We start from the raw sequence: 25113 nt of genomic DNA, 5'->3' as shown, positions 1-25113 counted from the left end.
ATAAGAAAGGAGGCAGAACTTCCTCGTGGTAAAGACTGTTAAGAATTTTGAGACTCCCTAAGGAACAGACTGGCAGCTCTTTCCCTGGGAATCTTAAAGCAGGGTTCTCAACCCTGGCTGCACATTAAAATCATCTGGGGAACTTTTAAAAAATACCGATGCCCGGGCCCACCCCCAGAGGTTTTTATTTAATTAGTCTGGGGTGGGGCCGGGCGTCCACAGTTTTAAAGACTCCCCAGGTGATACTAATGGGCTCCGCTGCCCTGAGATGGCTTGAGGTCAATGGTATTTAAAGGGAAGGGGCTGGGCTCGATGATTTCTTGGGTCCTTTTAGCCCTGGGATTACAGCCTCAAACCGTTTCTGACTGAATCTAAGTATGTCTTTGCTGCCACAGCAGATGCTGCCTCTGATTCACGTTATGCTGGGTATATAAAAATCCTCTTCTGTCGTCATCCTGCAAGAGCCTGGCTCTCCTCTGAGAGGATATTCTCAGAGAGGGCGTGATGTCTCAGAGGCAGGAGCCAGCAGGCCGAGCTGAGACAAGAATAACACTTGGTATTTATTTGGGCCCTAAGATGGGCCTGGAGCAGAAAGCCAGAAACTCCCTCAGCCCTCTGATGGCTCCCTGTGCGTCAGCAAGCTGACAGGCCAGCGGCAGGGCGGTGTGGAGGGGACAGGGGCCGTCCTGTCAGCCCTTGCTGGGAACGCTGGAGCTGGAGGCTCAGAACTTCTGGGGGGGGCGCGGGGAAGACAGCGACCTTGGGATTTGCTGTGGCATCTCATATTACATTGTAAAGCAGGACCACCAGTAACAGTCCTGCTAAGACAGAGCCGTCCTGGCTTTTTAGCAGAGTGAGCTGTCTCTCGCCTAGTCTTTTTCCCTTGGGTTTAGATGATTTCTTCTTTTTAATTCTTATCCCAGACTATTTCACGGATCCAAGACTTCCCAACAAGATTCACATGCAGCTAATTAAGGAGAAGAAAGCGGCTTAATTAGCAAAATCCTGATGCTCAGCTGTTGAGAGAGAACAGAAAGAATCCAGCCTCGGGGTGGGTGTTAACCTCACTTACAGTCAGAGGCTTCTTTACTCCTGTGAAAATAAGCACTGGCTCCTCGGCCCAGGGTGTGAAAGAAACCAAACAGAGATGCTGCAGAGAAGTTCCGTGCAAGTGTTTCATTTTCCTGACACTACTTTGGGGAATGTGAAGAGAGGCCCAGGGTTTGTCTGGCATGTCCGTGTCAGGGAGAGACATCCGTCTTCTTAATCTAGTGACATGGATCAAGAGAATGGAAGTGGAGTAGTTCTGGAGGAAAGAGAGAGCCAGGGAAACGGGGTGGGATCCGCTAGTATCAAGGGCCTGCTCTCAGGCTGCAGAATTCCTGTGTGCTCCTGCAGGTGGCCTTTTCCTTGTGTCTTTGGCGGCGGGAGTAGAAGGGCTTTCCCACTGCTTCTGTCAAGGGTGGGGGCAGTTTCCCTCGTTGCATTTGGATTGGGCGCTTTCCTGCCCCCTTCATCGTCAAACCAGGCTACGCCGTGAGGGCCATCACACATTTTTCGGGCAGGATTTCTGAAATGATTTTGAAGGTTGGGATTTTTAAATGTGAAGTGGGAAAGAGCCACACTCCTGATTTAGCAGCACCATTTCTGTTTTGCAGGGTCATCTGGAAGCGAGAGAGCCCTGTTGCCATCACTGTGGGTTTCCGGGCTGTGTCTGCTGTTGCAAAGGCTTTTAAAGATGCTCATTAAAAACAGACCTCCCTGTTCTCTCTGCTATATTTCACTTAGAAGGAAGAAGACATCCTTCATGGGAGGCTGCTCTGCCCCTACTCTGACCGGGTAGGTAGCAGGCCTGTTTCTCTGTTCGTGGCAGAGGCCTCTGAGCTAGGTCAGTGGGTGTTTCCGCATGTGCCTCAACCCCGTGCACTCCCTGCCCCTCCAGGCCACTCACTCCCAGAGCCAAGACCGGACAAAAGAGCAGGGGTGGGGAATCCTGAGAGGAACACAGCTGGTCGTGGTTGTACTCAAGCAGAGTCCACGCTTCCAAGGTGGCTTTTGTTTTTTATCTTACCTCCGGGGTTACTGTACAAAGTGTACAGGTGATGATTAACTTTTATTTCCATAGAAGCAATAGTCAGAGGAATTGGGTTGGGTGGACGGCAAGAGCGAATGAGATTAGACACAGAAAACCCATTCAGGGCCATGAATATTGTGAAATAAGAGCCCCGTGGGTGACTCAGAGGTGGTGGACTTTGTTCTTGAGGGTTTTTAGGAACAAGCTGCCCAACCATTTGACTTTCAGCTTAGAGGCAGGAGAGGGGCCAGTTGGCCTGGTGAAGTCCTTTCCAGGCCTAGGAGGCTTGGAAGTCTTGCATGTGTGTGTGTGTCCTACCTCTCTGGCCTCCACAACTCACTGGCTCCACCGTGGGAAGGACCTCTCACCTGTGTGTCACTTGTCAACTTCACTATGGCAACAGAAGCAACAAATAATACAGACCGAAGTGGAGGCTGTATTATTTTTATTTCCCTTGTCTCTGCTGTCTTGTTCCCAGCTACCATCATCTGCAGTAGTAGAAAGGGCAACAAAATGGGGCATTTAGAGAACTATTAAAGCTACACATAATAAGCTATGGGGTAGGAACCTGAGGAGTTATTTTAAGTGCTTTCAGAATCACACTTCAACAGCCATGGCTCTGACAATGAGGTATCCCTGTTTAGAAAATCCAAACGAAGCCTTCAGCCAAACACACACCTACTAAGGATCTCTGATGTGAAGTGTTATGTTAGACACTCTTGGAACCTTTTGTAGGGGCAGAGGCTTGTAACAGTGTGGGGAGAGAGCAGAGCGTTTTTTAGGATGCTTGGGTGCGTGGTTTAATACACGAGAGTGCAGCGGCTCATGCTTGGGGAGTTCCCTGGTGGAGATAAGAAATGCACTTTTAGGTCACAGTGCGCCTTCTCTGTGTGAGACAGTGCGCTCGGTCCTGGGGGTAAGGCAGAGCGATTGTCCCCGCCGTGCAGTGGTTCATGGTCTGGGAGACGGGCTGCTTTTCTCCCCAAACCTTAACTGTCTGAATATCTCACTTTTTGGACTGAAAGCTCCACCAGGGCAGGGACCAAACCTAAAAATCGAACTTGTTCACTGTTGAGTTCCAGACCCCTAGCACAGTGTCTGAATATAGCAAGTACTTGGTATGCATTTGTGGAGAGAATGAATGCTTGTATAGTTGAATGAGCAGTCCCATTACGTCGACTGCTATCAAGACCATTGTATACCTATGATGGAAGTAGGGACATGATACAGGAGGCGGTGGAAGAAGGAACACCTGGTCTCCTTGCGAAGTGAGGGACTGAGGGAGGCCTCACGGAAACTGGCATGTGATGTGTAAGAAGGGATTTGCTAGGCAGATGTGGCAAGAGGCATGGGGTAGTCAGGGTGTCTCGGTGCTTACATTCTGCTGAGCAGGATGCTGGTGGCCTGCTGATTCTTTTTTTTTTTAAAAATAAATTTATTTATTTATTTATTTATTGGCTGCGTTGGGTCTTCATTGCTGTGCGCGGGCTTTCTCTAGTTGCGGCGAGCAGGGGCTACTCTTCGTTGCGGTGCGCGGGCTTCTCATTGCAGTGGCTTCTCTTTGTTGCGGAGCACAGGCTCTAGGCGCGCGGGCTTTAGTAGCTGTGGCATGAGGGCTCAGTATAGTTGTGGTTCGCGGGCTCTAGAGTTCAGGCTCAATAGTTGTGGCGCACGGGCTTAGTTGCTCCACGGCATGTGGGATCTTCCCAGACCAGGGCTCGAACCCGTGTCCCCTGCATTGGCAGGCGGACTCTCAACCACTGCGCCACCAGGGAAGTCCTGGTCTGCTGATTCTTATTACTCCTTTCTTCCTTGCTTCCAGAGCGGAAGGGGGCAAGAGAAAAGGAGAGGGGAGCAGCTGTTGGGTCAGTCCCGAAGCAGTGTCTGCCGTACCCTCCCTCCCTGACTCATTCTCCACGTGGTAGCTCGAATGATCTTTTAAGAAACCTAAATCAGTATGTTACTTTCCTGCCTAAACCCCTTTAGTGGTCTTCTGTGCACTTAAAGTCCGGATGGCCTTCCAGGGACTGCAAGGCTTCATGAGCCCCTCCACCTCTCGGTCGTCGGCTGCTCTTTCCCTCCCTCCTCACGGGGCTCCAGCCACACCAATCTTTTCTCTCCTCCCCGAACATGCCAAGGTAGTTCCCACTTTAGGGCCTTCGAACTCTGCCTGGATTTCTCTTCCCCAGAACCTCACAGAGCTAATGGTCCAAGTAGGGAGGCTGTGTGCTGGAAACAAGAGAAGACTCTGCTGAGCAAGCAGGCCGTGCTTTCCTCATGTGGCCGACCCGCAGGTGGCGGCTGCTGGCGTTGTTTCAGGGGCCGCCTCTCTGCCGTTCCTTCCCTCCCTCATGGTCAGAGGAGACGCAGGAGGACCAGGAAGGGACTGTGCCAGTGGTACTTGTCTGTCTTTTCAGGAAAGCAGAAGCTTCCTCGGGACACCCGCTTCCTCCCCGCAACTTCCACTACCATCTCATTGGCCAGAACTGTGTACGCGGCCCCCTCTTGAAGGGAGGCTGGGAAGTTGAGGATTCAGCCATTGAACAGTGCCCTAGATAGCTTCTTGTCACTTCCTCAGAGAGTCCTTTTCTAGGGAGCAGACTGAAGTCGCTTCCCCCAGGCATTTAAACATATTTAATTAGAAAGGTATTCCCCCTAGCCGTTCTGTCACATCCCTCTGTCTGGTTTTCTTTACAACACCTACCACTGTCTGATATTGTCTTGTCTGCTTATTTTCCTGTTACTGTCTGTGGCCCCAGGAATGTGAGCCCCGGTGAGAGCAGGCCTTGTCAGTCGTGCTCATCACTCCAAGGCCAGCACCCACAGCTGTGCCTGGCACGTGTAGCTACTCAGTGTGAACTTGCTGAATGGTTGCAAGGATGGGTGGGTGGTGGTTAGAAGCCTGACTGCACGAGGAAGGCTTGATTGAGGCAGTGACATGAAAACAGGAGATGAATCCTAGTTGTCTTTAGGAGGAGGAATTGGCAGGGCTTGTGATTTGAATGGGGCGGGGTTATAAGGGGGGATGTAGATTCTAGACTGACTTCCAGGTTTCTTGTGTGGACAAGGAGAGGGATGATAGGATCATCTGCTAAAGCAGAAGGGAAGTCGACAGGGGCAGGGGCAATGGGGAGATGAATTTATTTTTTAATTCTAAAAATGTTTAAAAATTTTTAACTTATTTTTTGGCCCGTACTGTGTGGCTTGTGGGATCTCAGTTCCCCAACCAGGGATTGAAGCTGCGCTATGGCAGTGAAAGCGCCAAATTCTAACCACTAGACCACCAGGGAACTCCCCGGGGGATGAATTTAGGCCAGAAGGTTTCCACTGATTTGCAATTGGGTCGTGCATAACATTAATATGATTAGCTTCAGTGGGGTTGACAGAAGTGAGACTACAGTGGGCTTAGCAGCAGTTGTGAGATGAGGATGTGGGAGTGGATGCATGCTGCCCGTGGAGATGACCTTCTAGGAGCAAGGCTGTGAGGCGGACGGAGGAAGGGCAGTAGCTAGAAGGGGAGGCAGTGTCAAGGACGGGCTTTTGTAATGGGAGACGCTTGAGCATCCAGGGGTTTGACATTTTCCATATCTTCGGGTCTATTTTACTTTTAGGCTAAAAAACATTAGGGGCTTCTTGGAAATGTTGTGCAGATCGGCCCTGATGTCCAGAAGTAATGGGAACTAATGGGCAGGCCTAACTTTGCCACCACGTGACCTAGAGTGACCTCTGTGTCAGGTTCCTGTCCTCACAGTTGGAGCAGAAGCTGTCACAGGCTTGCAGCAAGGATGGCCTCCGGCTGGCTCTCACTGGGTGGGAAGGCAGGGCCAGAGCTGGAAAGCGTGTCGCTCTCATCTCCCTGGACGGACCTCTGCTGCCCTCTCCTGGGCGAGACACCGCTCCGCTCGGAGAATGCCCGTTCCAGGCCTGGGTGGAGTGAGCAGGCGGAAGAGAAACAGGGCTAGGAGTGGGAGAATGTTCACAAATTTCCAGATTCCTGTAATAGAAAGTTCTTTCAGAAGTTGCAAAATCCAGGGCCTAATCTCTGGCAGTGCTGTTTCATGAGCTCCTTAGATGTTTCCTTCTTAGAAGTGTCAGAAGAAAGAAACCTTGCAAGGTTGATTATTCATTCGTTTGATCACTTATTCACTCGTTTATTCAACAAATATTAGGGTACATTATATACTCAGGCTGCAAACTTTTGGAAGTCAGATACACTTTCCTCAAGGAACTTGTAGTCTAGTGAGTGGAGATGGATTAACAGATAATTATAATCAGTTTCAGAAGTGAAATGATAAGAGAAAAGGGCAAGCCACTGCAGGGGCACAGAGGAGGGATACCTGACTGGCACTGTTGTGGCAGGTGGGCATGATGGGGGCTTGGCCAGAAAATGTTTCCCAGCGTGGGAGCTAAATGCTAACAGATGATTAGGAGTTACAGGCATCAAGTTACTGTCTAATATCATATCTCCCCGTTATTAAATCTGAAGGGCAAGTCTTGCTTCTTCCAAGGAAACTTCTTCCTGAAGCCTTTCCTCACTTTTTTCTTAGATATCACTGTTATCTAACAGTCTCGTAGTACGTTGGTTTTCATATCTGTTAAAAAAAAAAAAAAAAAAAAAAAGTGGGGCATGCTACTAGATTTTATCTTTGAGCATTGTTGTCATCGTGAATCTGAAATCCATGAATCCTAACATTTGCTTTGTAAAAACAGCTCCCTGGGAGCAGGCTGGCACGTGCATGTGGACATACAAACCCAGAAAGTTTTCAGCATCCATGGGAAAATTCTGCTTTAATTCAAAAGAATCAAATGTGCTTTGCATACAGTAGCTTTTCACTAAATGCTTGTTGAAAAAGAACAGGCTCTTGGCACTGTTAAAGCATTCCTGTTGTCCCCTTGGGTTGCTGAGTTTCTTCATCTATAAGGGGGATAACATGTCCCTTGTGGACTTGTGCGGGGTGTCATTACACATGCAGGCACCATTCCCATGTCTGGCCTATGGTAGGCCTTCGTAGATAGCAGCTATTGTTTCAGTGAGGTAGTAATTTAACCTGGCACAGGGGACAGTCACTGAGGAGAGTCACAAGGAGAAGAGGGAGTACACTAAAGTTAAATGCAAGTTGATATGTTGGAGTTTAGGGCTATTTTGTGTGAGACTGAAGACTTAGTGCTTTCTCCAGAAAGCTTCTTCAAGGCCCAAGACAACAGTTCACTAGTCACACTCCTGACCCGTCTCTCACAGGCCCCAAGTGGCCTGGAATCTGAGGCGGGTCCTTCAGGAGCAGGACTTCACAAAGTATCCTATTCTTCAGTCACTGGGCTGGATAAGTGACAGCACAGAGCCCTCAAAGAATTGCAGCGATAAGCGCATCTCAGGAGACTGGAAGAACAAACTCCTAATAGCTGTCTGGTAGCTGTAGGATAGGTTAATTGTTCAATTAAGATGTATCTGCAAACTAAATCTGATGGAAAAAGGCTAAATGGGTTACTGCGTTTTGTTTCCACACTTTATGATTAGAGAAATGAAAACCAGATGCCAAAGGGGAGGACTGAATCGTAGAATTTGTTCAAGTAGAAATTGCCTTAGAGATCAGCCAGTCCAGTCTTATTTTACAGATGAAGAAACTTATCCACAGATGACAGAGTGGCACAGGGGGCTTGCACTCTCCTGATTTCCAATCTAATGTGATTCCAGTATTTCACGCTAGGAAAAAAAATACCTAGACCCGTTTAGCTTGGAGAACAAAAAATGGCTGGATGACAGTTCAGGAACATGGATGTAGTACACCTCTGGGCAATTGATCTATCATTCGAACTAGCTGAGGTCAAAATCCATTCGTTTATCAACAAACATTTTGAGTGCCAACTATCTCTCTCATTCAAGGTCATTTCCGTCTCCATGATTTTCATTTTTCAGTTTGCTGTTCTGTATATCGACTTGCACTAGATGTTATGGGAAGATCTATTGAGTGTAAAGAAAAGTAGTCCACCCCTTAGAGAGGAAGGTAAGATGAACAGTGTATTCTTGGTCACATGTATTCAGTAGTTCATAGCGATGTTAGGACTAATATATAGTAAGATCTTAATACAATGTCTATTTGGTTTTGGAATACACCGTTTTTCTCCCCGCGGCTGACGACCCTTCCAGTGGTAAAGTAACTGATCGTGAGGCCCCACACACCAAACCATCTACGAGGGGAGAGAAGTTGTCTATAGCTGTCCTAGGTGAGAAGTATCGAAAATATATACATATTCTACTTCTCGCATTGAAAGGTCCTACAGTGGATGCCATGGTGTGCCATCCAGATACCCCTCCTTAGGACTGAAGCACTCAACCCTGTAGCCTTCCTTCCTGCGCAAGGTGTGGGTAGTTTTGGTGGCTAACATTTCTAAGCCGAGACCCCTCTAGAAATTGCCCTCAACTGAAAAATCATCCAAGGTAGTGCCCCATCCTTAGACAGCCTGTATTCACTGGTCAGTATGGGAGTTCAAAGGCCTGATTCCCTTGCCTCTATGGGGGACAGCACTGAAGGGTCACCACAGCTCCATGGCTCCTTCTGTCCAGTCCTGTGGCCTTCACTTCCTCACAGGTGTTGTTGATCCTGACAGCACACCCTAATAAACTTCCTTTACTCAAATCTCCATCTCAAAGTATGTTACCCAGGGAACCCAGCCTGGCAACAGTTGGTGCCAAGAGTACTGAGGAAGCAGATTCCAAAATGTGACTTTAAAGCCAGATCACCTGCCGGCCGGCTGGCAATGAGGACCCAATCGCTGGTGGTGGGTAGCGCATGGATGGCTCCTGGCGCACTGGATGGCTGCAGTTGTCAAAACTTTCACTAGCGGTGCACTGGGATGGGATCCTGGTGGGAGGGAATGCATTAGTGGGGGAAATACATCAGGTTTGAGAAGTTATAAAGACAGTGGAATTGGATGGCTGTGGCTGGAGGCCCTCAGTGCAGTGGAGAAAGACAGCGGAAGGCTGAGGGTGATAGTCACTAATTGAAGCCTGTGAAAGCCAGAGGCCCTCCTTGGCAGCTTGTGAAGAGACTTTTATTTCCTGCATCTAGAGGACCCAAAAAGCTGAGAATAAAGTTCAGGATTTAATTATAAGAGTAGCAGAGCTCTAGATAAGTTTTTTGTTTTTTAAATTTATTTTATTTGTTTTTATTTTTGGCCGCATTGGGTCTTCGTTGCTGCGTGCGGGCTTTCTTTAGTTGCTGTGAGTGGGGGCCACTTGGTATATGATGGAAGAAGGTATCAAAGGGGTCAAAAAAGTTGGCAGGTTAGAGTGAATATGCCAGTTTTATATGCTACATCAAGTCAGAAAAGTCACCAAATGATTATGTTCTATCAGAGGGCCCAAAGGATATTTTATTTACTGAAGTGAGAAAGAATGTGCTGTGAGATGAGCACCAGTTTCGTTGAGAAGCTCAGGGATGGCCTTGCTCCATAGCCAGGACTGAACTGTCACAGAACCAGGCTCACTGATAGTAATGGGGACCATAGGACGCTGAAACGGGCAGGTGGTGGGTGCCTAGCCATTGACATCAGAGTGGCTGAATTACTGTACTGAGCAGAAATGTTGGAGAGGCAGCTAAGGTCTGACTGGCAGAGGGCTTTGGAGATCATTAATGAAATACAGCTCTCTTGGGAACAAGATAGGTGGCACTCAACAAGGATATCGCCCAATCTGTACAATTAAGAGTAATTGAGGATGGATGACCAGGAGACTGAGGCAGCCACCCCGATAAAAAGTTGTCATTCCTTGCTGTTTCTATACCTGAGCCAGCTTAAAAAATAAATCTTTATTGAAGTATAATTTATTTACATTAAGTTCACCAATTTAAAACATACCTTGGGCTTCCCTGGTGGCGCAGTGGTTAAGAATCCGCCTGCCAACACAGGGCACACGGGTTCAAGCCCTGGTCCGGGAAGATCCCACATGCCGCGGAGCAACTAAGCCCGTGCGCCACAACTACTGAGCCTGCGCTCTAGAGTCCGCGAGCCACAGCTACTGAAGCCCATGCACCTAGAGCCTGTGCTCCGCAACAAGAGAAGGCACCGCAATGAGAAACCCGCGCACCGCAACGAAGAGTAGCCCCTGCTCACCGCAACTAGAGAGCCCGCGTGCAGCAACGAAGACCCAACGCAGCCAAAAATAAATAAGTAAAATAAATTTATTTTAAAAAATACCTTTAATAAGTTTTTCAAATATATACAGTTGTTTAACCATCACTACAAGATAGGTAACATTTCTGCAGCCCCACAACATTCTCCCGTGCCCCATGGTGTGCTGGAACCAACTTACATCAATTGTGGGATCCAATTGTTAGCTAGCATTCTCTCCCCTACTCAGTGTTCAGTGATGTCATATTGCTCATGTGAAATTGACAATGAAAGAGGTATTTACACCATAGACACTGGCAAATGCCACAAACCAGGGCTCCCTCCTCACTGAAAGCTGGTGGTTAAACATTTACCAGCCCATCACTGCTCATGCCCCTTTGCAGTCAATCCCCATCCAAAACTCTGGCTCCTAGCTACTACTGATATTTTGTCACTAGATTTTGCCTTTTTAATAATTTCACATAAATGGAATCATACAGCATGTAGTGTTTTGTGTCCAACTTCTTTCATGTAGCATATATTTAGATTTATCAGTGTTGTATGTCTCATTAGTTTGTTCCTTTATCTACTGAGTAGTAGTCCATTCTTTATCTATGCAGCAGTTGATGGCCATGTGGGTTATTCCATTTGGGGAAATAAAGCTCCTACGAACATTATATATATTATTAGTAACTTTTTATTTCTCTTTAGTAAATACATGGGATTGGGACTGCTGAGTTAAATGGTAAGTGTATGTTTAACTTTGTAAGGAATTGCCAAATTTTCTTTCTTTAATTAATTTTATTTATTTATTTATTTATTTTTGGCTGCGTTGGGTCTTCGTTGCTGTGCATGGGCTTTCCCTAGTTGTGGCAAGCGGGGGCTACTCTTCGTTGCAGTGTGCGGGCCTCTTGCTGCGGTGGTTTCTCTTCTTGCGGAGCACGGGCTCTAGGCGCACAGGCTTCAGTAGTTGTGGTGCACAGGCTTAGCTGCTCCGCGGCATGTGGAATCTTCCCAGACCAGAGATCAAACCCATGTCCCCTGCATTGGCAGGCAGATTCTTAACTACTGTGCCACCAGGGAAGTCCACCAAATTCTTTTTCAAAGTGGCTACCCCATTTTGCCTTCCTACCAGCAGTGTATAACCAGTTTCTCTGTATCCTCACCAGGATTTGGTGTTGTCACAATTTTTTATTTTAGCCATTCTGATAGGTATATAGTAATATTTCATTGTGGTTTTAATTTGCATTTTTCTAGATAATTATCTTAAACATCTTTCCATGTGTTTCCTTTCCCTTGATAATATCCTTTTTGGTGAAATATATGCTCATGTCTTTTGCCCGTTTTCTGATTGGATTGTTTGAGGATTTTTTTACTTTGAGTATTTATTTAGATATGTTAGATATATGGTTTGCAAATATTGTTCCCCAGTAGCTTGTCTTTTCATCCTCTTCACGTGGGCTTTCCAGGAGCACAAGTTTTTAACTTTGATGAGGTCTGAATTCTTGATTTTTCCTTTTATAGAGCATGCTTTTGGTGTCAAATTTAAGAACTCTAATTCCACGTCTTGAAGATTTTCTCCTTTTTAAAAGAAAGTTTTATAATTTTACGGTTTACATTTAAGTCTGTGACCATTTTGAATTAATTTTTTTTAATAAATTAATTTATGGCTGCGTTGGGTCTTTGTTGCTGTGCGCCGGCTTTCTCTAGTTGCAGCGAGTGGGGGCTACTCTTCATTGCGGTGCATGGACTTACTGCAGTGGCTTCTCTTGTTGTGGAGCACGGGCTCTAGGCGCGTGGGCTTCAGTAGTTGTGGCACGTGGGCTCAGTAGTTACGGCTCGCGGGCTCTAGAGTGCAGGCTCAGTAGTTGTGGTGCACGGGCTTAGTTGCTCCATGGCATGTGGGATCTTCCCGGACCAGGGCTCGAACCCGTGTCCCCTGCATTGGCAGGCAGATTCTTAACCATTGTGCCACCAGGGAAGTCCTGAATTAATTTTTGAATAAGGCATTAGACTTAGGTTGAGTTTCATTTTTTGCCTATGGCTGTCTAATTGCGTCAGCATCATTTGTTGCAAAAACTCTCTTTCCTCCATTGAATTGCTTTGGTATCTTTGTCAAAAAAAAAAAGAAAAAAAAAGTTGGGCATATTTGTGTGGGTCTGTTTCTGGGATCTCTATTCTGTTCCACTGATTGATGTGTCTATCCCTCCACCTATAATACACAACATTAATTATTGTTGCTATATAATAAGTCTTAAAATTGGGTACACTTTATTGTTCTTTTTCAAAATTATTTTAGCGATTCTAGTTCCTTTGCCTTCCAAATAAATTTTGGAACAATATTGTTTATGTCAACAAAAAATGTTGGAATTTTGATAGTAAATTTCATTAAACCTGCATATCAATTTGGGGAAAAATTGACATCTTTACTAAGTTGAGTCTTTTGACCCATGAACATAGAATGTCTCTCCATTTATTTAGATCTTTATTTCATCAACATTGTATAGTTTTTAGAATATAAATTTGTATTTGTTTTGTTATTTATACCTAAGCAGTTTTTTGAGCAATTGTAAATAGTATTTTTAATTTTGGTGTCCCCATGGGGTGTGTGTGTATGTGTACCATATTAATTTGTTCCTAGGAGTTTTTTGGTTAGATTCATTAAGATTTTATACATAGAAAATTACAGCATCTACAAATGGGGACAGTTTTATTTTTTCTTTTTGAATCCATATGCCTTTTTACTTCCCTTTCTTGCCTTATTGCACTGTCTAGAGCTGCCAGCACTATTTTGAACAAGAGGGATGAGAGCAAATATACTTGCCTTGTTCCTGATTTTAGTAGGAAAGCGCTCACTCAGACTTTCACCATTAAGTATAATGTTAGCTGTAGGCTTTGTAGGTTCTCTTGTCAAGTTGAAGAGGTTTCCCTGAATTCCTATTTTCCTGAGAATCATTTTTTTTTTAATCCTGAGTGGGTGTTGAATTGTGTCAAATAATCCTTCTGAATCAATTGATGTAATCATGTGATTTTCTTCAGAGTCTTAATGGTAGATTACATGGGTTGATTTTTGAATACTGAACCAGACTTGCCTCCCTGGAATAAACTCCACTTGGGCATGATGTATAAATCTTTTTATACATCGCTAAAATCTATTTGCTGATACTTTGTTAAGGATTTTATTTATTTATTTATTTATTTATTTATTTATGGCTGTGTTGGGTCTTCGTTTCTGTGCGAGGGCTTTCTCTAGTTGCGGCAAGTGGGGGCCACTCTTCATCGCGGTGCGCAGGCCTCTCACTATCGCAGCCTCTCTTGTGGAGCACAGGTTCCAGACGCACAGGCTCAGCAATTGTGGCTCACGGGCCTAGTTGCTCCGCAGCATGTGGAATCTTCCCAGACCAGGGCTCGAACCCATGTCCCCTGCATTGGCAGGCAGATTCTCAACCACTGCGCCACCAGGGAAGCCCAGCATTTTTTGATTTATATTCATGAGAGATATTGGTCTGTACTTATCTTTTTTTTTGTACTGTTGTTGTCTGTCCCCTCCCCCTACCCCCCCGGGTAATATAGCTTCATAAAATGAATTGGGAGGCAATTCTTCTATTTTGTGAAAGAAATTATATAGAATTGGTGTTAATTTTTCTTTAAACATTTGGCAGAATTCTCCAGAGACACTATCTGGGCCTGGAGAGGTTTTTTTTTTTTTTTGGTGGGGACGAGAAGGGGGCAGTTTAAAATTATTAATTTTCTTAATTGTTACAGGTCTATTCAAATGATGTATTTCATATTGGGTTAATTGTGATAGTTTTTTGCCAAGGATTTAATCTGTTTTGTCTAAGTTCTCAAATTTATGTGTATAGCGTTCATAGTATTCCCTTATCTTTTTAAAAAAAAAAATAAATTTATTTATTTATTTCTGGCTGCATTGAGTCTTCGTTACTGCACGCGGGCTTTCTTTAGTTGCAGAGAGCGGGTGCTACTATTCATTGCAGTGTGCGGGCTTCTTATTACGGTGGCTTCTCTTGTTGTGGAGCACGGGCTCTAGGGCGTGCGGGCTTTAGTAGTTGTGGCACACGGGCTCAGTAGTTGTGGTTCGCGGGCTCTAGAGTGCAGGCTCAGTTGCTCCGTGGCATGTGGGATCTTCCCGGACCAGGGCTCGAACCCATGTCCCCTGCATTGGCAGGCAGATTCTTAACCACTGTGCCACCAGGGAAGCCCTCCCTTATCTTTTTGATATTTGTGAGGTCTTTAGTGATATGCCATGTTTCATTCCTATATTTGTAATTTGTGTCTTTTTCTTGTCACTCTTCCTAGTGGTTTGTCAATTTTATTGATTTTTTTCCTCAAAGAACCAACTCTTTGTTTCATGGATATTCTCTATTTTTCTTTTATAAATTGCATTGATTTCTGCTCTTTTTCTTTTCTTTTTTTTTTTTTAAACATCTTTATTGAAGTATAATTGGCTTACAATGGTGTGTTAGCTTCTGCTTTATAACAAAGTGAATCAGTTATACACATACAATATGTTCCCATATCTCTTCCCTCTTGCATCTCCCTCCCTCCCACCCTCCCCATCCCACCCGTCTAGGTGGTCACAAAGCACCGTCTGCTCTTTTTCTTATCTTTTTCTTATTTCCTTGCTCATGCTTGTTATGGGTTTAGTTTTATCTTCTTTTTCTAGGTTCTTGAGGTGGGAGTTTAGATGATTGATTTTTAGACCTTTCTTCTTTTCTAATGTATGTGTTTAGTGCTATAATTTTCCCTTAGCACTGCTTTAGCTGTGTGCCACAAATTTTGATATGTTGTTTTCATTTTTATTCAGTTCAATGTATTAAATTTTTTTTTCTTGAAACTTCTTCATTGACCCATAGGTTATTCAGAAGTGTATTGTTCAGTTTCTAAGTATTTGGAGATTTTCCTCTTATGCTTCTATTATTGATTTCTAGTTTGATTTGTGGTAGTCAGAGGACACATTGTTTGATTCAATTCTTTTAAATTAGTTGAGATTGGTTTTATGGGCCAGGATATGGCCTATGTTGGTATATATTCTGTGGGAGAATAAAAAAATGTGTATTCTGCTGTTGTTGGTTAGAGTGTTCTATAAATGTTGATAAGGTCCTGTTGGTTGATGGTGTTGTTGAATTCTTCTGTATCTTTGCTGATTTTCTATCTAGTTGTTCTATCAGTTGTTGAGAGAGGGGTATTAAGTCTCCAAATCTAATTGTGGATTTGTCTCCTTCTCTTTTTAGTTCAGTTCACTTTTGCTTCACTTGCTTTTCAGCTCTTTTGTTTGGGGCATATGCATTTAGGATTGCTATGTTTTCTTGGTGGATTGGTCCCTTTATTATTATGTAATGATCTTCTTGGTGTCTGGTAATTCTTTGTTCTGAGGTTTGCTTTATCTGATATTGATACAATGATGCCTGCTTCCCATTGCTTAATATTTGCATGGTATAACTTTTCCCATCCTTTTACTTTCAACTTGCCTATATCATTATATATATATATATATATATATATATATATATATATATATCTTCCAGTTTTATTGAGATATAATTGACATACAGCACTGTATAAGTTTAAGGTGTACAACATAATGATGTGACTTACATACATCATGAAGTGATTATCACAGTAAGCTTAGTGACCATCCATTATCTCATATACAAAATGAAAGAAATAGAAAAAAATATTTTTCCTTGTGATGAGAACTCTTAGGATTTGCTCTCTTAACTTTTATATATAACATACACCAGTGTTAATTATATTTATCATGTACATTACATCCCTAGTACTTATTTATCTTATAACTGGAAGTTTGTACTTATTGACTGTTTTCATCCAGTTCCCCTTCCTCCCATTGTATCATTATATTTAAAGTGAGTTTCCTGTAGACAGTATATAGTTGGGTCACATTTATTTTCATCCACACTGTTGATCTCTGTCTCTAACTGGTGTATTTAGACCATTTACATTTAATGTATTTATTGGTATGGTAGCGCTTAAGTCTGCCATTTTATTTTTTATTTTTGTTTGTTCTGTTTTCTTTTTCCTGACTTCCTGAGGATTTCTTGAAAAAAAATTTTTTTTCATTTAAAAAATTTTTTAACATCTTTATTGGAGTATAATTGCTTTACAATGGTGTGTTAGTTTCTGCTTTATAACAAAGTAAATCAGCTATACATATACATATATCCCCATATCTCTTCCCTCTTACATCTCCCTCCCTCCCACCCTCCATATCCCACCCCTCTAGGCGGTCACAAAGCACTGAGCTAATCTCCCTGTGCTATGCAGCTGCTTCCCACTAGCTATCTGTTTTACATTTGGTAGTATATATAAGTCTACGCCACTCTCTCACTTCGTCCCAGTTTACCCTTCCCCCTCCCCGTGTCCTCAAGGCCATTCTCTACGTCTGCGTCTTTATTCCTGTCCTGCCCCTAGGTTCTTCAGAACCTTTTTTTTTTTTTTTTTTAAGATTCCATATATATGTGTTAGCATACAGTATTTGTTTTTCTCTTTCTGACTTACTGCACTCTGTGTGACAGACTCTAGGTCCATCCACTTCACTACAAATAACTCAGTTTCATTTCTTTTTATGGCTGAGTAATATTCCATTGTATATATGTGCCACATCTTCTTTATCCATTCATCTGTCGATGGACACCTAGGTTGCTTCCATGTCCTGGCTACTGTAAATAGAGCTGCAATGAACATTGTGGTACATGACTCTTTTTGAATTATGGTTTTCTCAGGGTATATGCCCAGTAGTGGGATTGCTGGGTCGTATGGTAGTTCTATTTTTAGTTTTTTAAGGAACCTCCATACTGTTCTCCATAGTGGCTGTATCAATTTACATTCCCACCAACAGTGCAAGAGGGTTCCCTTTTCTCCACACCCTCTCCAGCATTTATTGTTTCTAGATTTTTTGATGATGGCCATTCTGACTGGTGTGAGGTGATACCTCATTGTAGTTTTGACTTGCATTTCTCTAATGATTAGTGATGCTGAGTATTCTTTCATGTGTTTGTTGGCAATCTGTATATCTTATTTGGAGAAATGTCTGTTTAGGTCTTCTGCCCATTTTTGGATTGGGTTGTTTGTTTTTTTGATATTGAGTTGCATGAGCTGCTTGTAAAATTTGGAGATTAACCCTTTGTCAGTTGCTTCATTTGCAAATATTTTCTCCCATTCTGAGGGTTGTCTTTTCATCTTGTTTATGGTTTCCTTTGCTGTGCAAAAGCTTTTAAGTTTCATTAGGTCCCATTTGTTTTTGTTTTCATTTCCATTTCTCTAGGAGGTGGGTCAAAAAGGATCTTGCTGTGATTTATGTCATAGAGTGTTCTGCCTATGTTTTCATCTAAGAGTTTGATAGTGTCTGGCCTTACATTTAGGTCTTTAATCCATCTTGAGTTTATTTTTGTGTATGGTGTTAGGGAGTGTTCTAATTTCATTCTTTTACATGTAGCTGTCCAGTTTTCCCAGCACCACTTATTGAAGAGGCTGTCTTTTCTCCATTGTATATTCTTGCCTCCTTTATCAAAGATAAGGTGACCATATGTGCATGGGTTTATCTCTGGGCTTTCTATCCTGTTCCATTGATCTATATTTCTGTTTTTGTGCCAGCACCATATTGTCTTGATTACTGTAGGTTTGTAGTATAGTCTGAAATCAGGGAGCCTGATTCCTCCAGCTCTGTTTCTCTTTCTCAAGATTGCTTTGGCTATTCGGGGTCTTTTGTGTTTCCATATAAATTGTGAAATTTTTTGTTCTAGTTCTGTGAAAAATGCCAGCGGTAGTTTGATAGGGATTGCATTGAATCTGTAGATTGCTTTGGATAATATAGTCATTTTCACAATGTTGATTCTTCCAATCCAAGAACGTGGTATATCTCTCCATCTGTTTGTATCATCTTTAATTTCTTTCATCAGTGTCTTTTAGTTTTCTGCATACAGGTCTTTTGTCTCCTTAGGTAGGTTTATTCCTAGGTATTTTATTCTTTTTGTTGCAGTGGTAAATGGGAGTGTTTTCTTAATTTCACTTTCAGAGTTTTCATCATTAGTGTATAGGAATGCAAGAGATTTCTGTGCATTAATTTTGTATCCTGCTACTTTACCAAATTCATTGATTAGTTCTAGTAGTTTTCTGGTAGCATCTTTAGGATTCTCTGTGTATAGTATCATGTCATCTGCAAACAGTGACAGCTTTACTTCTTCTTTTCTGATTTGGATTCCTTTTATTTCTTTTTCTTCTCTGATTGCTGTGGCTAAAACTTCCAAAACTATGTTGAATAACAGTACTGAGAGTGGGCAACCTTGTCTTGTTCCTGATCTTAGTGGAAATGGTTTCAGTTTTTCACCATTGGGGACGATGTTGGCTGTGGGTTTGTCATATATGGCCTTTATTATGTTGAGGTAAGTTCCCTCTATGCCTACTTTCTGGAGGGTTTTTATCATAAATGGGTGTTGAATTTTGTCAAAAGCTTTTTCTGCGTCTGTTGAGATGATCATATGGTTTTTATTTTTCAGTTTGTTAATATGGTGTATCACATTGATTGATTTGCGTATATTGAAGTATCCTTGCATTCCTGGGATAAACCCCACTTGATCATGGTGTATGATCCTTTTAATGTGCTGTTGGATTCTGTTTGCTAGTATTTTGTTGAGGATTTTTGCGTCTATGTTCATCAGTGTTATTGGCCTGTAGTTTTCTTTCTTTGTGACATCTTTGTCTGGTTTTTATCAGGGTCTTGAAAATTGTTTAGAATTACATTTTGTTTTTGAGTGTATCTCCTTGTATAGCTTTTTTTTAAAAAAATTGGCTGCTATATGTATTATATATATATAACTTATCATAGCCTACTGATGTCATTATTTACCAGTTTGAGTGAAGTATGGAAACCCTACCTCTCTTTAATTCTCTGTTCTCTTTCTCATTTATAATATAATTGCTTAACATATTTCCTCTACATACCTTTAGAACCAGATCAGACAGTGTTATAATTTTTTCAACTGTCAAACATAATTTAGAAAACTTAAGAGGAGAAGGAATGTCTGTTGATTTTACCCACATTTTCACCATCCCTGCTATTTCTTCCTTCCAGATATTCCAAGGTTTCTTTTTTATTGCTTCCCTTCTGTTTAGAGAACTTCCTTTAGCCATTCTTTTAGAGTAGTAAGTCTACTGGTGACAGACTTTTAGTTTTCCTTTGTCTGAGAGTGTCTTAATTTCCCCTTCATTCCTGAAGGATATTTTTTTCTGGGTATAGAATTCTTGGTCAACAGTCCTTTTCATCCAACATTTGAAAAATAGGGTATCACTTCCTTCCTGCCTCCATGGTTTCTGATGAGAAATCTGCTATCATTTGAATTGTTTTTTTCCCTTATAGGTAAAGTGTCATTTTTCTTTAGCTGTTTTCAAGATTTTTTTGTCTTTAGATTTCAGAAGTTTAATTATGATCTGTCTTCGCGTGGATTTCTTTGGGTTTATCTTGTTTGGGGTTTGCTTAGTTTCTTGAATTTGTATGTTTATGTCTCTTAACAAATCTGGGAAGTTTTCAGCCATTATTCCTTTGGGTACTTTTTAAGCCCTGCTTTCTTTCTCCTCTCCTTCTGGGACTCCAATGACAGGAATCTTAGATCTTTTGTTATAGTCTCACAGGTCCCTGAGGCTCCATTCTTTTTTTTTTTTTTTTTTTCCAGTCTATTTTCTCTGTGTTGTTCATATTGGGTAATTTCTATTGTTCTGTCTTTCAGCTCACTGATATTCTTTCCTCTGTCTTCTTCATTCTGCTCTTGAGTCCATCCACTGAAATTTTCATTTCCATTATTACATTTTATAGTTCTAATATTTCCACTTGGTTCTTCTTTATATCTTCTGTTTCTTTGCTGAAGCTATTTTTTTCCCATTTGTTTAAAGCATGTTCATAATTGTTTGTTGAAGGCTTTTTATCATGGCTGCTTTAAAATATGTCAGATAATTCTAATATCTCTCAGTACTGGTATCTATTGATTGTCTTTTATCATTGTTTGAAATCATCTTGGTTCATGGTATGATGAGAGATTTTAAAAAATTGGAATCTGGACATTTTTGTATTATGAGACTCTGAATCTTAATTTAAAACTTCTGTTTTAACTGACTTCTGTTTTAACTGACTTTCTCTTACACTGCTTTGGCATAGAAGGGAGAAGTAGGTCTTCACTGCTGCCAGGTAGAGTTTCAGATTTCACACTTCACCTCCATTGACAACCAAGGGACATAGAGCTTCTCTTTACTGTTAGGTGTGGGTGTGAGTTCCAGCTCCCTGCATGGTCTCCACTGATACTATGGTGGATGTGGCCTCATTACTGCTGGGTAATGGTGAAAGTGCTGACTCTCTACTAGGCCTCCTCTGACTTAACCATGTAGGAACGAAGAAGGGTGCTTCTTTTCTGCCGGGTGAGAGTGAATTCCAGGTTCCCCGCTGACACCATGGTCTTTACTGACACCAGGGAGGGGTAGAAGGACCCATTACTGGCTGGTGGGGAAGAAAGTCATAGTTCCCTATTTGATCTTCTGTGACACCACCTGGCAGGGGTGTTGGGGCCACTTGTTATAACCTTGTGAGGATGGAAGTCTAGGTTCCCCACTCAGCCTTGGCATGGTGGGCAGTTGGACCACAGTGTTGTCTGTGGTGTTCGGCTAGAGTGGAGCAGTTATTGTCTAAAAATTTTCTTGCTAGGCTGCCCCTTTCCTTTGGCTAGCAGGAGCAGGCTTTTATTGAGGCTTATTATTATTTTTATTTTATTTGTGGCCCAATTTGGCATTTCCAAATTGCTGGTTCTTCAGCTCCAAGTCTGGGATAAATGAGGCAAAAAGAAAACCCAAGGGACTCACTGCAGTGTTGTTCCTTGGGTCCTGCCATTCCTAGGCAGTTTGCTTTCTTCTTTCCACCTCTCAAAGTTAGCTTATGTTTGTTTTATGTATAATTTCTAGGGCTTATAGTTGTACTAGGAATAGTGAAAGTATATCTACTCTACCTTCCTAGAAGTAAAATTCCATCAGTGTATTTTTCATGTCAGGTATTGTATTTTTCATCTCTAGAAGTTCCATTTGGGTCTTTCTTATTTTCCATTTCTCTCATTATATTTTATTTGCCTTTAGTCTTAAATGTATGAAGCATATTTATAACTGTTTTAATTCCACCATCACTGTCATTTCTAGGAAGATTTCTCTTGGTTTGGGGTAACATTTTCCTGTCTCTCTTTATGTCTCTTTTTTATGGTAATATTTTAAATGGGTATCAGACATTGGGAATTTTATGTTGTTTAGTGTTTTTTTTTTTTTTTAAGATATAGCTGTTTATTTTTATTTTTTGGCTGCATCAGGTCTTAGTTGCAGCATGCGGGATCTTTGTTGCGATGCATGGGCTCTTTGTTGGGGTGCAAGGGCTTCTCTTTAGTTGTGGTGTGCGGGTTTTCTCTCTCTAGTTGTGGCGTGTGGGCTCCAGAGCACGTGGGCTCTGTAGTTTGCGGCACACAGGCTCAGTAGTTGCGGCGCGTGGGCTTAGTTGCCCTGTGGTATGTGGGATCTTAGTTCCCCAACCAGGGATCGAACCCGCGTCCCCTGCATTGGAAGGTGGATTCTTACCCCTGGACCACGAGGGAAGTCCCAGATTTTTAAACAAATATTTATTTGGCTGCACTGGGTTTTTAGTTGCTACATGCAGGGTCTTTGTTGTGGCGTGTGGGATCTTTCATTGAGGCATGCAGGATCTAGTTCCCTGACCAGGGGTCAAACCCAGGCCCCTTGCATTGGGAGCATGGAGTCTTAACCGCTGGACCATCAGGGAAGTCCCTAGTGTTAGATTTTGTTTGTTGCATTTCTTTCATGAGTGTTGGTCTTGGTTCTGGCATACTTGGTATTAGTTTGATCCTTTCAAGGCTTGCTTTCAAGCTTTGCATGATGGTCCAGAGTAGCCTTTATTCTAATGCCCTTTTGAGGACTCTACCTGGTGCTCTACCCACACTGGCTGTCAGGAACACGAAACATTCCCAATATTGTGTGAGCTCTGGGAATTGTTTGGCTTACTTCTTTCTGGTGTTTCCCCCACCTCATGGAGTTTCATGGAGGCCGAGTTCCCTGGCCTCATGGAGTTTCACCTGATGCATGCACAGATCAGTATTCAGACAAAGACTTGAGGGGACCCTGCCGCAGATCTTCAAAGCTCTATGTATCATTCCCTCATCTACAGTGTTCTGCTTCTCAATTTTTCGCTAACTTATCCTCCATCAACTCTAATCTCTGTCTTCTCCACTCACTTTGAGACTGCTGGCTTTACTTGGGTTCCCCCTTTTGCACTGCTCACATCAGTACAGTGCAGGAAACTACCTCTAGTCTGTAAACTCAGGCAGGCAAAGGGCTCACCTCATTTCTTTCCCTTTTCTCAGTTAACAATGTTCTGCCCTACCTGCTTTCCAATACCTATAAACATTTCTTTCTTTCTTTTTCTGGCTGCACCGTGCGGCTTGCAGGATCTTAGTTCCCCGACCAGGGATCGAACCTTGGCCCACAGCAGTGAAAGCGTGTTGTCCTAACCAGTGGGCTGCCACGCAATTCCCTATAAACATTTCTTTTTATATTTTTTTCTGGCTTGATAGTTATTTATAGTGGGAGAGCGATTTGGGTAGTGGTAATTCCTTTATGGGTAGAAGTGGAAATCTTTCTGAGTCAGTTTTTCAGCTGGAAACAACTAATGAAAGAAGATGCTAGGTCCCTAGAAGAAAGGACCATGAAACATCATGTCAAGAGTATAAGGTAATAATTCCCCCAGTCCTATCCTGTAGGGACTTATGACCATTTATTTGCATAATACACTTTGGAGAAAGAGGAATATCCAACTATTTCAAGACTGTTGGATACAGGGTCCTATTTGACTTTGAAACCAAGTATCTGAAACATCATGGCCCCCTGTTAGAGTGTCAGTGTATGGGGGCTAGGTAACAAATGTATTCCAGGCCCAGGTCTGGCTCTTAGTAAGTCTACTGGGTTCACAGATCCACCTAGTGGTCATTTCCCCTGTCCTTAATTGGACAGTTGAGATGGACATAGTTGATAGTTGGTAGACCTACATTAACCACGACAGGTTAAGAGCTATCATAGTGAGAAAGGCCAACATGAAGTTCCTGAAATTGCCTCCACCATCTCAGGCTAAAATAATAAATTAAAAAATATCACATTAGTGCCCCTCTTGAAGACCTAAAGCATGCAGGGATGGTGGTCCCCACCATAATGCCATTTAATTCACCAGTCTGGCCTCTGCTAAAACCAGACAGTTCCTGGAGAATGACAGTGGATTATGGTAATCTCAGTCAAGTAATTTCAATTTTATCTGCCATGCCAAATGTGGTTTCTTTGCTGGAGCAGATTAACAGCCTCAGGTAGGCAGTAGGTGACCGTTAATCTGAGCAATATATACTTTTCCATCTCTATAAGAAACGAGGATCAAAGTTTGCTTTCACTATTGAGATGAGCAGTAAAATACAATTTACAGTCTTGCACCTGAAACATGTAAATGCTCCCACGTCTGTCATAATATAATCTGAAGAGATTTGGACCATCTGGACGTTCCACAGAATACCACATTACTCTATTGATGACATCATGGTAATTGTACAGGATGAGCAAGAAATAGCAAGTCCACTGGAGGCCTTGATAGGATAAACATTCTCAAGTGGTGGTACATAAACCCTGCAAATGTTCAGGGAAGTTTTTAGAGATTCAGTAGTTTGGACAATGCTAGGACATTTCTTCCAAAGTAAAGGGAAAATTTTGTATCTCACACATCTCGCCACTAAGAGGGGGCACAGTGCCTGGGTAACATCTTCAAGGTCTACAGATAGCTTATTCCCCATGTGGGCTAACAGAAGTATAAATTGAGGAGGTGAGGGGAAGAATCTAGAATGGGTAGTAGGAGGTAAGTACCAGTTGTAGACTTAAGCTACAGCAGCAGGGGCTGTAGTCTGTCCCAGATCTTCCTCCAAGTTTTCCCAGGAAAGGAAGCCCATCAGGATCCTGAAGGGATCGTTTTAGAACTTATGAACAAACTGATCTGACAGCACAAGAAGTGGACTGTAGTGGAGACTATGGTATGCTGCCCAGATGGCTCCCTTCAGCACCAAAGCACTCACTTCCCAAGCTGCTGAGAATGTGCACAGCTCTCATCTGAGTTCCCCTCTGGGAACTGCCTGTGCCTGAAATCAGTCACCTCACCCAAGACCCTTTCCTTGTCAGCGTGGGGGTCTATAGGTCTGGCCACCTGCCTCAACATGGTACACACCTAGATAGCTCAAGCCACCCTAGCTTGAGCTCCCCAGGGGACTAAGGCCTTTGTTGAGACTGCATCAGCTCAACTTCTCCCTCTACCGAATTTTGCTTCCTTCACTCCCTGACAGGTGTTAATCTAGAGGACGCCCCCAGTAAACTTCCTGCACCCAAATCTCCAACTCAGTCTGTTTTGCCGGGAACTCACCTCATGACAAGTATTTGGACACTTTTTGAGATTCGCTCTGTGGAATGTTGCTCCTGTTGCTGTTTCAGAGAGCTTCATCATGGTGATGGTGGTGGTGTGGAAAGATGCAGTATTAAGTGAGCTTTCCATTTCAAGGACAGCAGGGATTGATGGCAAATCTGACAATCAATCAAATGGCAATTGCAAACAATACTAGTGCTCCACCTGTTACAGAGTTCTGGCAAGTGTGAGGTTGGATACAGATATTAGTGCAACTACTGATGACAGAACTCTCAATAGCAGGGATGGCTTTGTGTGGATGAAAGTAGTTAGTTGGCTTGGCAAGGCAGGTGAGCTCACATAGGATGATTGATTGATAGAAACCAATTTCTCTGGTAAGGGTAGCAATAGAGTCAGTGGTCTCATCTTTATCCTTCCT

At 42.8% G+C, this 25113-nt stretch overlaps 1 protein-coding gene across 1 annotated transcript in view; it reads left to right on the top strand.

The window, feature by feature from the left end:
- The window catches only part of RIIAD1 (regulatory subunit of type II PKA R-subunit domain containing 1), a 52256-nt gene that overhangs the window by 13697 nt on the left and 13446 nt on the right, over positions 1 to 25113 (top strand). The window contains 1 exon segment of the mRNA XM_082346862.1: positions 1659 to 1839. Within this exon segment, the coding sequence (XP_082202988.1) occupies positions 1659 to 1839 (181 nt within the window).

The sequence above is a fragment of the Balaenoptera borealis genome, assembly GCF_965194805.1.
Source record: "Balaenoptera borealis genome assembly, chromosome: 1".
NCBI classification, from domain to species: Eukaryota; Metazoa; Chordata; class Mammalia; order Artiodactyla; family Balaenopteridae; genus Balaenoptera; species Balaenoptera borealis.
Note: the sequence above shows the minus strand (reverse complement) of the source record. Positions and strands in the feature narration are given on the sequence as shown.